At 36.0% G+C, this 18001-nt stretch overlaps 1 protein-coding gene across 17 annotated transcripts in view; it reads right to left on the bottom strand.

Annotated features, from left to right (window-relative positions):
• SDCCAG8 (SHH signaling and ciliogenesis regulator SDCCAG8) overlaps positions 1 to 18001 on the bottom strand; it is a 245554-nt gene that overhangs the window by 114268 nt on the left and 113285 nt on the right. For all 17 annotated transcript variants that reach the window (XM_055380726.2, XM_004028678.5, XM_055380741.2 and 14 more), the window contains one exon: positions 8255 to 8397. In XM_055380726.2, coding sequence (XP_055236701.2) covers positions 8255 to 8397 — 143 coding nt within the window. The remainder of the gene's footprint in view (positions 1 to 8254; positions 8398 to 18001) is intronic.

Raw genomic sequence — 18001 nt, forward strand, 5'->3', positions numbered from 1 at the left:
CCTATAGCTCTTTACAGATATTTGGACATGTCAAAAATAAATACTTGAAAAATTTCTACTTTTTAATAAAAGCCTCTCTTTCTTCTTGGGTGAAAATTAAGTAAGGGAGTAAAGTAGAATGACAATTGCATTATAATATGTTTAAATGACAATGGCAAATAATGGGCCAAAGGAAACTATGTTTCTTAGGAAAAATTCAAGCCAAAATTCACCGTCACGTGTCATGCATAAGGGAGCAGCTAACACTTCTTTCCTTTCTTTCTTTCTTTCTCTCTCTCTCTCTCACTTTCTTTCTTTTTTGAGATGGAGTCTCGCTCTGTCACCCAGGCTGGAGTGCAGTGGCACAATCTCGGCTCACTGTACCCTCCACTTCCCGGGTTCAAGAGATTCTCCTGCCTCAGCCTCCTGAGTAGCTGGGACTATGGACGCATGCCATCATGCCCAGCTAATTTTTTGTATTTTTACTGGAGACGGGTTTTTACCATGTTAGCCAGGATGGTCTTGATCTCCTGACCTCGTGATCCGCCTGTCTCGGCCTCCCAAAGTGCTGGGATTACTCCTGACCTCTGGCGATCTGCCTGCCTTAGCCTCCCAAAGTGCTGGGATTACTCCTGACCTCTGGCGATCTGCCTGCCTTAGCCTCCCAAAGTGCTAGGATTACAGGCGTGAGCCACCGCGCCCGGCCAGAAGCAGCTAACATTTATTTCTATTATAAATTCATGTTACTGATTTTCTAAGTTGTCTTTTTCAGAACAACTGCATTAATCCATTTTTCTAGTAATTTACATAGAATTACAGCTTAATGGATAAGGGTACAAGCTTTGCAGGCAACTTACTGGGGTTCAAAACCTGCTTCGATAACATATCAGCTGTGTAACCTTAGATGACTCCTTTCCTTCTCTGTGCCTTAGTTGCCTCAGCTGTAAATTACAGAAAATAAGAGTCCGTACCTTATAGAGCTATTGGTAGGATTATATGAGAAGCTCTCAGCTTGGTTCCTGGAACAGCAGGGGCTCAGCAAATGTTAGCCACTGCTGTTAGCTATAACTCTATTATTTTTTAAAGAGCTGCTACATGTAGCATGGTACCACGCAGATACTAAGATGAATATAGTGTTGTTGTTGTTGCTGTTGTTGTTGTTTTTGAGACGGAGTTTCACTCTTGTTGCCCAGTCTGGAGTACAATGGTGCAAACTCAGCTCACTGCAACCTCTGCCTCCCGGGCTCAAGTGATTCTCGGGCCTCGGCCTCCCGAGTAGCTGGGATTACAAGCTTGCACCACCATGCCTGGCTAATTTTGTATTTTTAGTACAGACGGGGTTTCTCCGTGTTGGTCAGGCTGGTCTCGAACTCCTGATCTCAGGTGATCCGCCCGCCTCGGCCTCCCAAAGTGCTGGGATTACAGGCGTGAGCCACCGCGCCTGGCCTAAGATGAATATATTCTTAACCTCCGAGGTGATACTTGTTAGGTGTCTGTTTGATCGTTGTGTGTACTGTATTTAACTTACTCTTATGCATACATGCGCACCTCCCAAATACCATCGATTCCCCTACACGGAATGCCCTTCATTCCCATTTTCCTACATCCAAATCCTACCAAAATCAGTAAGAAGTAATCTGTCTCTCTCCCTGTAATCCTCTTCTAGAACCTCCCTTCTGGATCTTATCATTTATCTTACCGACTACATGTGTATTTTCTTTTTCTTACTTTTTTCTTTAATTTTAGAGACAAGGTCTTGCTCTGTTGCCCAGGCTGGAGTGCAGCAGTGCCATCACAGCTCACTGCAGCCTTGACCTCCTGGGCTCAAGCCATCCTCCCACCTCAGCCTCCAGAGCAGCTGGGACTACAGGCACGCACCACCATGCCCAGCTAATGTTTGTATTTTTTGTGGAGATGGGGTTTCACCACGTTGCCCAGGCTGGTCTCAAACTCCTGGGGCTCAAGTGACCTGCCCGCCTCAGCCTCCCAAAGTCCTGGGATTACAGGCGTGAGCCACCACACCCGATCTACTCATGTATTTTCTTCTCTTCCCCACTAGCCTGTAAGCTTCTGAAGGGCAGCAGCTGAGGCCTCTTTATCTTTCTATCTCCCATCATCCCTAGCACAGCATCTTATGACAGAAAATGCTCCATGTAGAATGGGTGAATAAATGGATGAGCATTTTTAAATGTACCTGAAAGTCTGTTACGGAAAAGGAAGAAGTTGTTTGAATAACATTAACAGTAATAACTGGAAGAAAGCAGCCTTGCTTTGTTTTCATACATGCTAGGCTAGACATGTTTAGTGAACATGCTTACGAGGCACTTGTTTCGAATGCTGTCTTTTTTTTTCCCCCAGAGATGTGGTCATGCTATGTTACCCATGATGGCCTTGAACTCCCGGGCTCAAGCGACCCTCCTACCTCAGCCTCCCAAGTTTCTGGGACTGCAGGTGTGCACCACAGTACATGGCTTCCACTGTCATCTTTTAATTATGCGGAACTCTAGTTTAAGAGTGTGTGTGTGTGTGTGTGTGTGTGTGGTTTTTAAACAGGTACATGTAAGTGAGAGGCCTGGTGCACTTTACTAAACCTACTTGCATTGTTTGTTAGAATGATTATCATTTGATTCTGATATACTTAAACATATACATTTACACAAAGTTAAAAATTAAAAAAAGTGATTATTACAAAATCATAATATAGTATCATAGGGACAAGTAAAATCCCCAATAAAAAATTTTAGCCTTATCACCTTCTTATACTTTGTACTCTGATATTTGTGAGAAGATATTTATTTGTATAGCAGTACTGAGCTTGAAAGAATAGTCATACATTTGGAATATAGTCACCATTTTTATTAATGACTTACTGAGCTCCAACTCTGCAAAGTGATGAGCTAGGGGCTCTGAGAAATATAATACTGATAAGACCTCTCCTCCTACTTGAAGAATAACACATTCCAGAAGCAAAAAATAGCAAGTACACAAAAAACTTCCAAATATTAATTCTTTTTTTTCCCACATTTTGCTTTTTCCTCCTTTGAGTAATTCATTTACTCAAATGCCATCAGCTCAAAGTGGGAAGAAGGATTCAAGGGGAGAAGCGCTCCTTTCTGACAAGAATCAATGGGGAGGCCTAGGTAGAAAAATCAGGATTTCAGGGAGACCTTGGTAAGAAGGTAAGATTATAATAGAGCTAGAGAAGGTCAGAGGGGTATTCTAGGTATAGGGAACAGCAAATGGAGGGAAAAAGGGGAGCTATGTGTACTGACATTTGTCTGGAAATCAGCAGGTAAGAGGGTTTCATCTTAGATGAAATAAGACTGGAAGGTTGAGAGCCTATCAGGATGACCTCACATGCCATGCTGTCATTTGCCTTTCTCTAATAGAGTGGCACCATGGAACACTGTTCTGTTGCTAATAGAGTATAGCAACAGAGTCAAGGCAGAGGCTTATGAATATTCACTGGGCAATGGTCAGCAAACGAGACTGGAAGGGTGTTGAGACAATTTTGATAACCTTTGTGAGAGGTCAGCAGAACCTAAGTTACAATGAATTCAAGTGGTGGGTCTGAGGGTCATTTCAATGAACTTTCTGAAGTTCAAACTAAGGAAATACCTTAAACAAAAGATCATCAAAGCAATTTAAATGCCTAATGTCCAGAAATACGAACTTAATAATGGGTTGTCTTAAATCATTATTAGAATCATTGATTATCAGAACTGGAAGGAAACTTATAAATCATCTAGCCTCACCTCATTTTATAGGTACATAAGCAGGCCCAAAGAGTTAAGTAATTTGTCAAAAGTTGCAAAGAACGCCTGGAGTGAATGCCTACAGAAGATACTATAATTCAGGTTTCTTCAATCCTAGGCTGTCTGGGGACCTCCCCTAAGAAAAGTATATGGTTTTAATTGTTACTGCCCCCCGAAAATACTCTTTGAATCATTCTTCTTTATTCTTTTCTTATATATTCGAAGACCCCATTTCAGTCTTATCGGCTGGTGGCTGTTCTTCCATTGTTCTTTAAAACATGATCCTTTCTATGTGCTTTTAACCACTCCCTTAGCTACAATGAATACCTTTATGTAAAAGGGATCCAGATCTAAGCCTCTAGTCATGACCTTCTCCTCACACCAAGCCAACATTGGACATCTCCACTGGGGTTGCACAGTGAAAAGTATTCTTTTCCTCTGCGACCTCTTTTAAGTTCCTCAGTTGGCTTAACAGATCCTCTAGTCAATTTGGGCTAGAAAACTTACAGTCACCTTTAATTGTGTCCTCTCTTATTCATGACTCCAAATGCCTTCTGAACATACTACTTCCTTTCCACTTCACGGGACAGCCACAGCCAAGGGCTTCATTACTCTCCCCCTGGACTATGGTGCTTATATTCTAACTGGGGTCCCTGCCAGTCATCTCTTCTCAACCCATCCATTTTTCACAAAGCTCTTCAATGACCTTCTTTAAATACATATTTGAATCTGTCATTATTCAAGCCCTCTTGACTTCTTACTTGAACTAAACAGCCTCCTGAGGAGTTGGTACACTTTTCTGTAAAGGGACAGATAGGAGATATTTTAGGCTTTGAGGACCATATTCAGCTCAAGTGTGGTAGTGCCATACATAATAAATGAAGGATAATGGTAGCGTTTTCCAATCAAACTTTATTTATAGATGTATAATCTTTATGTGTCAAAAAATATTGTTTCCCCTTTTTTTCATCCACTTAAAAATATAAAAACCATTCTTAGTTAATGGTCACACAAAAACAGATGATGGGTCAGACTTGACCCATGGGTTGCAATTGCTGACCTTGGGCTAACTGGTCTTCCTGTCTCCTAGATCAACTCTCAAAGCTCACTTTCCACACTGCTCTCTGAGTCAAGCTCCCAACCCAGAAAGTCAATCATGTTGACGCCCCTGCCTAAAATGCATTAAGAGTAACTCAGAATGGGCGAAACTCCGGAGATGGCCCATAAGGCTCTTCTGCTGGTCCCTGCTCCCCTTTCCAGCCTTATCTCCTACCAAACACCTAATCTGATAGTAGAGTTTCTGTTTTCTCCCATCTTTATGTCTCTGTATATATTGGTCTCTCTACCTGGGGTACCCAACCCACTTTCTTCCACTTTCAGAATTCTTACTCATGAACTCACTAATCAAGATTGCTGCCAAATATCTCCACCTCCCTGACTATCCCTTTTCACTGTCAGCTTTCCCTGATATCAGCTTTGACTATCGCCTTCACCTATGGTGTAGAATGGGCCAATCCCCCTCCCTATGTGCTCCTGTGGTAATCATCACTTTTATCATTGCACTGTTGTCACAGTCTATTACATTTGCATATACAGATGTAGCTTCTTTACTAGAGTATGAGCAATCTAAGGGTAGAAACTGAGTTTTATTTTTTCTCTCTATGCCTAGGACCAAGCAAAGTACTTAAAACATAGTAGGTGCTCAATAAATATTTGTTAGTGAATGTTACACTCACCCATTTGGGTCCTTTAATTAATGCTAAATTTCTATTTTCCATTTTTTTTTTTTTGAGACAGGGTCTTACTCTGTCACCCAAGTTGGAGTGTAGCGGTGCAATCACAGCTCACAGCAGCCTTGAACCTCAGAGTTCAAGTGATCCTCCATCCTCAGCCTCCTAAATAGCTGGGTCTATAGGTGCACCACCATGCCTGACTAATATTTTTTGTTTTTTTGTAGAGATGGGGTCTCACTGTGTTGCTCAGGATGATCACGAACTCTTAGCCTCAAGTGATTCCCCTGTCTTGGCCTCCCATAGTGTTGGAATTACAGGTGTGAGCACTGCGCCTGGCCTCTATTTACCGTTTTAAAATCCAATAAGGAGAAACACCAAAAAAGTGGTAGGCTATTTTTCTTTTAGGTTGATGTACAGATCTCTACTACAGTTTTTAAATTTTCTTTGCCTCTAAAGATTTGGATCCTTATTTCATCATTACTTTAAACATGGTTTTCATATTCAATTTTAAACTTTGTTTAGAATATGCCATTTGAAGTGTTTAAGTTGAGACTGTGTGGTAAGGTGTTATCTGCGTGGGAGTTATGTATTTCAGCTGATCTACACTGAAAAAGAACGACACAACATTTCTCAGTCACACACCTGAGTATACTGAATCAATAAAGTATGGTGAGGGGTGGCAAACTTAAAAACAAAAAAACAAAAAAACAAGTACTATAGATCAGAAATAGCCCAACAACCAAATCACATTGTCAGTGCAAAGGGGAGATGTACACAGTTCCTTGCATTTCTAATTGTCATCTTTAAATTTATGAATGTGGATTTTATAAAACATGAATATAGACTAAGCATAAAATGCTTACAAAAGAGTACCGCACTTAGAAAATAATTTTTATTTCCTGTAAAACTACGTTTAAATTTTAGTAGAATTGGTTTAAATAAAGCTCAACAAAAAAAAAAGCTTTCTATGGAACCAAGCAAAACCGTTTTTCCTAAGAACAAAGGAATTAGTTACCACTCGTCCATTTTCAGCAGTTGCTGCATCTTAATATGCTCTACTTGCAAGAAATTGATCTTCTCAAACACTACAAATTGATACTACACGGGAAAACTCTCTACGGACTTTGACTTCAGAAATTAACTCTCTGAATAAGACAGAATGGCAAAAGGGGCAAAACCAGCATTAATATTTATTTACTGAAGCTCAGCCACACTGAGACATTAAAAGCTGTCCTATTTCTGAGGTTTAGCAGTGCTTAGCACACAAATGGTTGGCTCTGAATAGAAGTCTGACAGAAAAGAAAAACTATTAACATTACCACGATGAAGCTAAATTCTGAAACTTCTAAGATTAAATAGCCACAGGAATTATGCTAATGTTATGTTCTCAGTTCTACAATGACAATACTTTAAATGAGCATTAAAAGAACAGTTATTATTCTGCAATATTAAGCAATTTTTTTCTCATATATGTGTTTCATCTATTAGGATTTTTTTCTAGATACCATACATGTATTAATAATTTATTTTCTTTCTTTGCTTTCTCTTTCTTTCCTCTTTCTTATATTGTTTAAAAGGGAAAATGTCAAATCATTTGGAACATTATCATAACAAAATGTTTTATACAAGGTTTGATTTTAACAGAACCAGAGGCATCTTAACACTCACCCAAAACTTTGGGAGGTTCACCAACCTCTAGAATATTTTTTTCTCCAAACGCAGGCTGTTCAAGTGGTGCTTTTCTCCATCTGTTAGCATACCGTGCTCAGAATTACATTGTCATATTTAATGTAAAAGGGATCAGTCCCCTTTCATAGTTTAAATTCAACATATTACTATGATTGGAAGACCAATGTTTTTCTAATTTATAAACCAAACCAAATATCATAAACTTACATGTTTATTTAAACAAAGTTCTCTCTAAAAACTGAAAAACTCTAACAACTGAGCAACCCCAAAGGCTTGATGTGAACACTGCAAAATCGTAATAAAACTCAAAGTGAAAAGAAACCACATATGATAAAGTGAAATATCTACTTTCTCTTTTGAATTTTTCTTTCCATGTGTGTATTTATGTGTGTGTGTGTGTGTGTATGTGTGTGTGTGTTTTTTTCCAATGCAGCAAATTCACAATGCTTACAACCTAAAGAGTCTTACTGTAATTTAGGGCCGAGCTACATATTTACTAAAGTTGATGACAATGATGATCACATCACAAAATCTCATGATGGAAATGAAGTAATTTGAAACCTCAATGGTGTAAGCCTGGTTATAATAATGATTTGAACATGAGCAGTGCCAATCTATTTCATCTCGAAATTTTACACCTCCTTAGGATGCAGATTCCTTATTTTGTATCAGTTCCATTTCAATTTGCATCTTACAATTTATTTACTTTGTCTCTCTCACCACTGACAGTATTTTATTATTTTCCTAAATGAATTCCTCACATCCTTCAGTTCAAGATTTTTATTAGACGTAGAATTAGCAGAAGAGGTAGTAGTGGTGGTAGGAGAAATATGTCATTTTGCTTATATTGGTAGAGAATCACCTAAATATTTGAGCATTGTAGATGAAAGGTTTTGTAATCTATCAGTAATTCCCTGCCACACTTATCATTCACATGTCTGGGTGTTTTGCTTACCACATCTCCACTTTTCTTAATATGCCTGAAAGCTATGTGTGAATTGAATGACTAAGACTAACTCTAACAACTGTTTGGAAGCCTGTGGCAAAACTCAGTGGAATGAAATCGGTGCTATGGCGCATAATGGGATTAGGGAGTACCTGGTGAGGTGCAGTTGGTGCTCGGATTCGCCCAGCAGTTCTGTTAGTCTCAGGCACTCCTCTCTGGCCCGGGCTGCCTTCTGCTGCTCCTGTTCCAAGTGTTGTTTGCTTTCACCCAGTTCTATTCTCAATTTCTCTATTTCCTTAGGTAGAGAGAAGGGGAAAAAGCATCCATATAAAATACATGCACTTGAATTCAAAATTAGCTCATTTTTATTTTTTGCCATGAATTTCAATGTGATAAAAAATTATTAGAAAATTTAGGCTAGCTTCCATTTTATGACAAAAGGAATTAGCACATCCAAAAATGCACATGAATGAGGTTTTATTTTGGATTGTAAAATGAAATCTAATTTTAAAAATGAAATGATTAAATGAGAGTAGTCAAAGTGGATAATTGCACTTTCATTCTAAGAGTTGTTCCCTTTAAAAAGTAATATTTACTTAAAATACCACTGCCTTTAAAATGTAACATTTTTGTGTGAGATTCAATCAGACACATGCAGTGATTTACATCAAGTATGTACTTTTTATTCTAAAAGATAAATTTATGGCTTCATTTGGGTGTTTTGAAACCCAAATTAAAGGTAAAATAAATAATTTAAGAGAGATTTTTGAAAAATGTGAGGTGTAAAAAATGGCATGATTATGATGTTCAATATTACTTGGAAAAAATAATCCAGGAAAAAAAAAAGCATGAGAAATGTAAGCATTGAGAGTGTATGAGATTTCTGAGCTAAAATAATATTTCCATTTAAATTTGCAATTTAAAAAGTCAACAAGAACACTCTAAGACAAATATGAATATATAAAATTTATGAAGGTTTATTTTTTGGTTTCGGGATGAAATTATCCTTATCTTACTGAAACTCAAATATTTCAAAGCAAAAATACCTTATATAGGCCATAATTTTAAATAATTTATATATTAAAGTAGAAATATTTATCAATAGAACATCTGTAAAATTAAGCCAAAGAATATAAAAGATGAACCTCTAAAAATATTTAGGCTATTAAAACAAGAAAAAAAAAAGAAAGGGCAGAAACATTTTCAAATTCAGCAGAAAGCAAGAAGCAAATTTGATACAGAAAAAATTGCAACCTCCTTTTGGAAAACAAAATCATGTGTAAGTAGAGGGATTTAAATTTAGTATTTAAATAAACTTCCAAATTTCCTCATGTCCTTATTCAATATTCTGAACAATCTCCAACTACATTTGATACATCATGGAAGATAAATTAAATAATTCATTTACATTTTTTCTTGTATTCATAACAGTATAAATATTCAGTTTATCTCCATCAAAACCATACATTAACCAGCAATAACTTAGTACAGTTCTCAAATATTGGCTTATTTGAAAAACTATGAAATAATTGTATCATTTTCATTCAGTGTAGATTTTCTGTATCTTTCAAATTGGAATACTAAGTTAAACTGACTTATTTCTTTAAAATACTGTGTTATTAAAGTTATACCCATATATTTCCAATTTCATAATTAAATATAATTAAAGAGATAAAAATAATAAAGACTATTAAATTTGTATTGTTTAACATTTATAAAATTAACAAAAGCAAAGAAATACAGAATTGGAATTATAGGTTAACTTAAAAACTTCAAAAATTTATTCATTAATTTTCTTACACAGTCCTATATGTAAGAAACTATACTAAATAATATGATGAATTCAGAGTTCCCATCTCTAAACTCAGTAGTTAATAATTCATCTGGGTAAATGAGACATAGATACACAAGAAGACTATCAAAATGCAAAGCATATAAAAACACCAACTGAGTTATAGAGAAAATTCATGCCTCAGTAGCCAGATGAGGGATATATTAGCATGAGCAAGAAAAGTGAGAAAGAAGTAAGGGCACAAAAGCTCTGGAGTGATACTTTAGATCACATTATGAAAGCTCTTTAATTGTAGATTAATAACGCTACATTTTTCTTATAGATAATAGGGTGACATTAATGGTTTAAACAGGTATGCAATATGACAGAGGTTGAGCTTGAGAAAACTGGATCAATGTGTACAATCAGTTTAAGGTGGCAAAGAATGGCGGAAGGGAGACCATGAAAAGATAATTGCAGTATTCCAGACATGAGGAGTGGAGAGACTTAAAACAGAAATATAAAGAGAAAATGGTGATTTTATGGAAATAAAAGGAGAGGAATCAGAAGACCAAAGATTACTCCGGAATGTTGAATTGAGAGAAGACAAAAGAATGACAGTAATAGAAAATGTATAAAATTCAAAACTTTTTTAAAAAGAAAAGATACAATTTTTGTAAGCACTATGCAACAATAACAACGTATGTACCTTACACTGGTAATTAGGTTTTAAGTACAAATTAGCTGCTTTCTTTTCCTCATGCAATAAAAAGTCAAGGGTTGCGTTGCCAAAACAGCCCAAACACAGAGGTAAAGAACATGGGTCTAACAGCCAACACAAATCAGGGCTCCAGACACAGCTCTGGCACTTTTCTGTGACCTTGGACAAGTCATTAGACTATTATACAGTTTCTTCCTTCTAAAATCGGAGTGATAACAAGCTTCTAAAGCTGTTGTGAAGATTAAATTAGGCTAGGAATACTTAGCAGAGTGCCTAGCACATAGTAAAAACTGAATAAAAGACAGCGAATATCATTATTACTGATTTTTCCCTCTGTCTTTCAAGAACAGCAAAGTGACAAGAAAAAATGACCCACCTAAGAATATATGACTATCTCTAAAGAGTTCTCAATTTAATTCATAAAACTTCCCCCTTCTCAATGAAGCAGTATTTTGGTGAAAACTGAATAAAACTTCATCTATTGTAATTTCAAAATGTGAAATGCATTTTTGTTAGGAAGATGGAAAATTACTGCCTGCTTCTGATTATCCATGCCAGTGAAAGAGCTTATTGGTGCAGATAATCAAAATCAACAAATAATCTAACCAGCTGGACCAGGGCTCAACACTTACTCCCTGAGTCAGGAAAATCTGCCATGGCACCAAGTCCAACCGTTAGAAGAGAAATCTCTTGCCAGAAATGCCATGCTCCCACTGGCAGGATAACCCTTTGCCTCACCCAACTAGGTCAGGGCTGCTTCCCTGGCTGTATATAGTAGCTTGGGGATGAAAGACCAACAACAGCCATAGGCCAATTGTAAATTACTCTCAAAGCACACTATTAACCTGCATGTCTACAGTGCAGTTTGATGTGGCCATCTTTTGGCTAACTGGGCAAAGGCAGGTCCAGATAGCTTTACACCTTATCAAAATGTATCTTTCAAGTCATGACTATAACCACCAGAACAACTCAAAGTAGAAACTGTTAAAAGTGGTCACTGCAAGAAAACAGTACTGGGGATCGAATTTGGAAAAGGGAGACTTGATGCTGTTCATTTATATCCCTCCACACTGTAGGAAGTTTTTTTCTTAATCATGGGCATATGTTAACTTTCTTTTTATTGTTGATTAAATTTGCCCATCAAAGTAATGCGCCTAATTTAAGTCACATAGTATTAAATGGCTCATAACAAGGAACAGCAGTGCCCATGGTCTACCTCCCCGATTTCAAACCTAATCTCCAATGGCATGCACCATTAGTTCTTCTGATGTTTATCTTCATATTTTTAAAAGACAAACTTATACTGCTATTTCTTAAGTTTTCAATATTAGACCTTTCTTACGTGAAGAAGGGTGACAATTTAGGTCTCGCACCACCCACCCTACATACCCACCTCATGCTCCCATATAATGATTTTGGTTAAAGCATTAGTCAGTAGTTCATTTACTATAATGATTATGAAAAATCTGCTCACTGCTGAGACAAGCATTATCTTGTTTAAATTAATTTTCTTATGTATCATTTTATTATTTCTAGAATTGTCTAGTTTTTTAATAGTTTGTTTTTCTAGATAACTGACATTTTCCCCCAAGTATTCAAACATATCTGTTAAACAACCATCAATAATTTTTTTTAAATAACCACACATATTAGATAAAGTGTATGTTCTTTTAAGAACTGGATATATCCTTCTTGGCACCTTATGTATGGCCTGGTTGATCTCTATCTTGTGTCAAGCCTTCCCTATGCTCTTTTAGAGTTCTCTGTTTTCTGTGTCATAAGTCATCATGTTTCTCAATTTATTCCCTTTTTTGGTCGAAGTACAATCTCCAGGTAGCTTTAATAAGAAAAGGTACACGAAAAACACATTTTCGAGTATTCGCCTGCCAGAAAATGCTATTATTGTATGCGTACACTTGATTGTTTGGCTGGGTATAAAACTCTATTTTGAAATTAGTTTTCATTCAGGATTTTTAAGAACTATTCCACTGTCTTCTAGATCCTAATAGTACAACTGAAAATCCCTAGGCCATCCTGATTCTTAGTACTTGGTCTATGATTTACGTTTTTTTCTTTCTGGAAACTTTTACAGTCATCTCTTTTTCCTTGTCATTTTGAAATTTTGCAATGCTGAATCTTGGAATGGAGCTGTTTTTCATTCCTTGTGCGCAGTTTTCAGTGAGTCCTTTTCAATCTGAAGGCTTATTTTTTTCAGTTTGAGGATGTTTTCTTCTACTATTTTAAAATATTTTAATGCCATACACTTTAGCTCCAGGACATTAGTTGTTGGATTGATTATCTCATTTTCTTATATTTTCCATCTCTGTCTTCTGATTGTAACTTCTGGAAGATTTCTTTGACTGATGACACCTCATTTTGAACGTTAAGAAAATTTTCTACCCATTTTGTATTTCTATGAGTTATTTCTTGTTTTTATTGACACTTTTTTACATAGCATGCTAATTTTAATCTATGAATATAATATTTTACCTATTAGAATATACAGTATTTAAATGTTTTCCTTTGCTTATTATATGTTGCCTCAGTTTCCTCCACATTCCCTTCTTGTCTGTCTGATTTGGACTTTCCATTATGTTGTAGGTTTTCCTCAAATACAGGATAATACTTGGCTATCCTTTTATATTTAAGAATAAGGCAGTTAATAAACGTGTGGGTTTAATAAGTTTTGGGGTAATATGATAGTTTATTTAGACTGTTGTTCAGCAAATATTCACTCCCATCTCCCTTCCACTGAGAGTGGAATACATTATGTCTCCCCAGGGACTTTGGGCTTAGCCATATAATTTCATTTGGCCAGTGGAATTTGCATGGCTATAATGTAAGCAAAAATCATAAATAGGTTTATGTTTAGCTCATGTTCTGGTGATTAACCATGAGAAGTGTATGTACTGGGTAGCCACTGCCCCTTCGGCTTAGACCACAGAAAGAATACATGGAGATCAGACCCAAACCCCAACCATGGCCCAGACAATGCACAACCCACGACCTGAAGCAGAAACACCCAGTCAAATACAGCACAGATCAGCCAAAGCGTACCTGACCTGCAGACTCATAAATATAAACATACATGATTGTTGGTGCAAGCCACTGAGTTTTGTCAATATAAAATTATTACTTGAAAGGAATAAGGAGTGTTACAACTATACATCACCTTAGAATTTTATTTGATATTTGAAACAACTGCATGAAACATATAGGGCAGGTATCTCTGTTTATACATATAAGAAATTTTGGGTTGAAGACATTGAAAATTGTCTAAAGCAGTACACTCAAGCCTTGAACCAGATCTTCTGACTTCACTGCCTCCACCACATCATACAATAAATTATGCAGTTGCTTTCAAACATTTTTTTGGCCAAGATCCACAGTAAAAAATCCATTTTAAATCACAATTCAGAGACACACACACATATAAATGTAAGAAGCATTTCAAGAAATAATATTAACTCTTACTATGTGTGATGTGCTCTGACATTTCCTATTCCACCTTATTTTATTCTACTTCTTTTATTTTATCTTATCTTATATATATATATTAAGATATATATATATCAAGATATATATATCTTAAGATATATATATATCAAGATATATATATAAAGATATATATATATCAAGATATATATATAAAGATATATATATCTTAAGATATATATATATATATATATATGGCTCCCAAGTAGCTGAGACTACAGGCATGTGTCACCATACCCAGATAATTTTTTTTTAATTGTTAGTAGAGACAAAGTCTCGCTATATGGCGCAGGCTGGTCTTTAACTCCTGAGTTCAAGCAATCCTCCCACCTCAGCCTCTCAAAGTGTTGGGATTATAGGCATTAGCCACTATGCCTGTCCAATTCAACTTCTTAAAAAAAAATTTCTTGCTTCAATCTATAAAATTGATTTCACAATCCTACAATTTGAGAAGCATTCTGTACTTCAGATAATTAAAATATATTTTTACATAAATTAAGTAGAACCAAATAAAAAGTTTCATTAAAAGAAATTCTACTATACATTTTTCCTGATTTCCTAAGAAAAAATATCCAAAGAAATGAATGCAAAACCTATTTGAAAAATTATATAACATCTTAATTCAAAAGGATAAATTTGCCTGGAAAGAAAAAGAAGCATAAACTATAATACCTCAATGGTAGTGATTTATTCCTGCTAGTAAACATTATGTGACTTAAAAATTATTTCACCATCTTTAATATAAGGTGACTTGTTTGTGTAACAGAAGATGAGAATGGGGAGAAGAAAAATTACAGAACAGTAAGAAGACTAGATCCAAAAATCCTTACAAGTTAAAAGAAGGAACTGGTGGATTTGAGGCTGACAAATTTTGACAATGTGAATTTATCACTCAGAAGCCAATGGATGAATTCAAAGAATATATTTCCAAAAGTAAGGTAGTACATAATACTGAAAATTGAAACATATAATCTATCACTTGGGAGAAAATAATCATTTCTATAAAGTTCGGTGTGTGTAAAATATGAACTCATCGGAAATTTAGTATTTACTAGTTCATACTTTTATTAACTTATAGATGTTAAAATTGATTTTGTCAAATCATTAGTAAATTTTTGTCTAGAGCTGCACTAGCTTGCTTTGGCTATTTAAATTTAAGCTAATTAAAGAATTTAGTTCCTTACTTGCATTAATCACAGTGTAAGTGCTTGGTATCCACATGGTGATTCCATGGCTACCATATTGGAAAGTGCAGGTATAAAATATTTTCATCATCACAGAAAATTTTTTGGCATAGCACTGGTCTAGAATACAGCAAAATTTATTTCTAAGACTCATTCTCCAAGCTAGACACTTGGGGAACCAGCCTATGTGAACAAAAGGATATTATAAGTAGTAACTCATTTTAGAAACAGCCAAAAATGCTTGTCCCCTTCACTGTAGCAGATGCAGAAGGTTGCTGATACCATTCTAGAAATCCTGTTCATGGTTACCATTGTTGATTGCACATAACACTGACTTAATGCTTTTATTGTGGACTTAATAGTAACACTGATACCAGCTATCATTTTTGAGTGCTTACCATGTACCAAGCACTGTCTTAGCATTTTATATTTTAAAATTCCATTCTGTGTTCATGACAACCATATAAAAATAAGTATCCTATTCCTGTTTTACAGATGAGAAAACTGAAGCTCACAGATGTTAAGTAACTTACATAAGATTATACAGTGGCAGAGCTGAGATTCAAAACGGAGTCAGTCTGATTTCAAGTCCTATAATCTTTCTACTACACCATATTGTCTCCCTAAACAATCCTAGATACAAGAGAAAATAAAGAGGAAATGACACAGTCTGCCTTCTAAAACCTCTTGGCCTATAATGTGACATAGGTGGAAGACACAAATAGCACAGAGACAAAGGAGAAGATACAACCCAGATGACATGGGTCAAGTATCACGCTACCAAACACAAGGATCTCAATGTGCAAAGCCCTGGTCCTGGTTCACTCTGAAGAAGCATTTCTGCAGGAGACTTTAGGGCTAGTGACTTGAAGACGTCCTGAGGTTTGGATTTGTTTAGCCTCAAGTCCCACTGTCTACACCTTTTACAACATGATGAACTCCACGCCAGCCTAAGAATCAACGTGCAACTTAACCTTTCAGCCTTCCCAATAAAATATGCAACATTTTTGTGGAACTTTTCAGTTTTCCAATTGCTTCCAATGTGGCTATTTAATCAATCCTTACTCTAAGCAAATATTCTTTAAGGAATTTTAAGAAACCTTTTTTCTTTGCATAATGTTAACAGAAGTGGCATCAACTGATCACTTAAATTCAGAAGCACTTCCTCAGAGCTAACGTAGCTCTCAGCCAAAACAAGTGTTCAAAACAGATGAAATGGAACTATGGCAAGAAAGAAGTGCCTTTCTAAAAGTATGTGTCTAAAGAAGAGAAGAATTTAAGACATCTGATATAAAGCTGACTGTATTACATTGCGACAATACAGCAGACTTTTTGACTAAGCCAAGTTTACACCACTGTTCTGTCATGCCAGGCAAAAGAATCATTACAACTCTGTGGTCAGTTTACAAAAATGAGTTCAGGTGATATCTCTACTTTTTTGGGATAGGTTTAATAAAGACTTTATGTTTGCTAAAAATGGAAAAAAAATTGCTTTGCACTCTTATGAATGTAAGTTTCTAATCATCGTAGACAAAATATCAGGCCATTCATTAAATCTGTAATTTTTTTTCTTTAAAATAATATAGGGCCTTTTCTGCCCCTAATCCTATCATGCTTTTTCAGTGTTCTAAATGAGTAAAATATTAACAATGTTCAAGGTATTGTATGCTGACATATTTGCATACACAGATAGAGATCTTGACTTTTTATGTCTGCTGATGCTAGGAGCAGACATAAAAGGTGTAAAGGAACATTAAGATAGCCCTGGATGAGGGAAAAATCTGAAATAAGATGTGATTGTTGGAAAGCTATAAAAGAGAGGTGATACATTTTTCAAATGATGCATTGCAAAAGAGTTGTTAGGGTAATGTGAATATCGCCAAGAGTAACTGGGAGAGGTAGATTCAGATTACAGATTGAAATGGATAAAGACAACCCGAAATTGTGAGTAAAAAGAGGTGAAGTGAAAAAAGACAATGTTGAAATAAATAGAAAAGTCTTAAAATAATGAAGGAGTCAAATATATAAATCTCCTAATTATTGACCACACCAGTTATCATCTGTCAATGGTGTGGAGTTTTAAAATTGTCTGACAATAAGTTTTGCATTGGTTCAATACCAGAAAATGTATCAAGAGCTGAACTATAAAAGACAGCCATCAATCACAATGTTAAAAACCTACCACTTCAGAAGCACACCTGTCTCTTGCCCAGGTTGTATCCTTCATTTCTTACTTTTAAGGTCCCCTGTTTCTGCTCTTGAGTTTGATGTAAATGGCTCTCAAGAGATGCAATCTCTTATCACCCTGCTATGTGGTACATTTCATCCTTGTCTTCAAACATTACCATCATAAAATCAGATGGTTCATAGTTACTGCAATAGGAACATATAGTAGAGTTGCAACATGTAACAGAAAGAGATAAATGGAAGAAGTATGGGTGACTCCACCCACCATTCAACTCAATGAGTGAATGCCTTGGAGTGAGCATGAAGAGTGAGACATGACTCCACTGAGCCCTTGGTCGGTCACAGTACATGTGTACCTTTCATAGTATGACCATCTGACAACACTATGTGGTAATTTCATCTAAGAAACACGTATATTTTTCATACAAAGCACAAACATTGCCAAACACAAGTCAACTTGTTTATCGACTCCCCATTTGATTCAACAGCAATCTATCCCAACAACGAAAGGAAAATGATATGGGTTAAAATCTTTGAGATA

The sequence above is a fragment of the Gorilla gorilla genome, chromosome 1, assembly GCF_029281585.2.
Source record: "Gorilla gorilla gorilla isolate KB3781 chromosome 1, NHGRI_mGorGor1-v2.1_pri, whole genome shotgun sequence".
Lineage (NCBI taxonomy): Eukaryota > Metazoa > Chordata > Mammalia > Primates > Hominidae > Gorilla > Gorilla gorilla.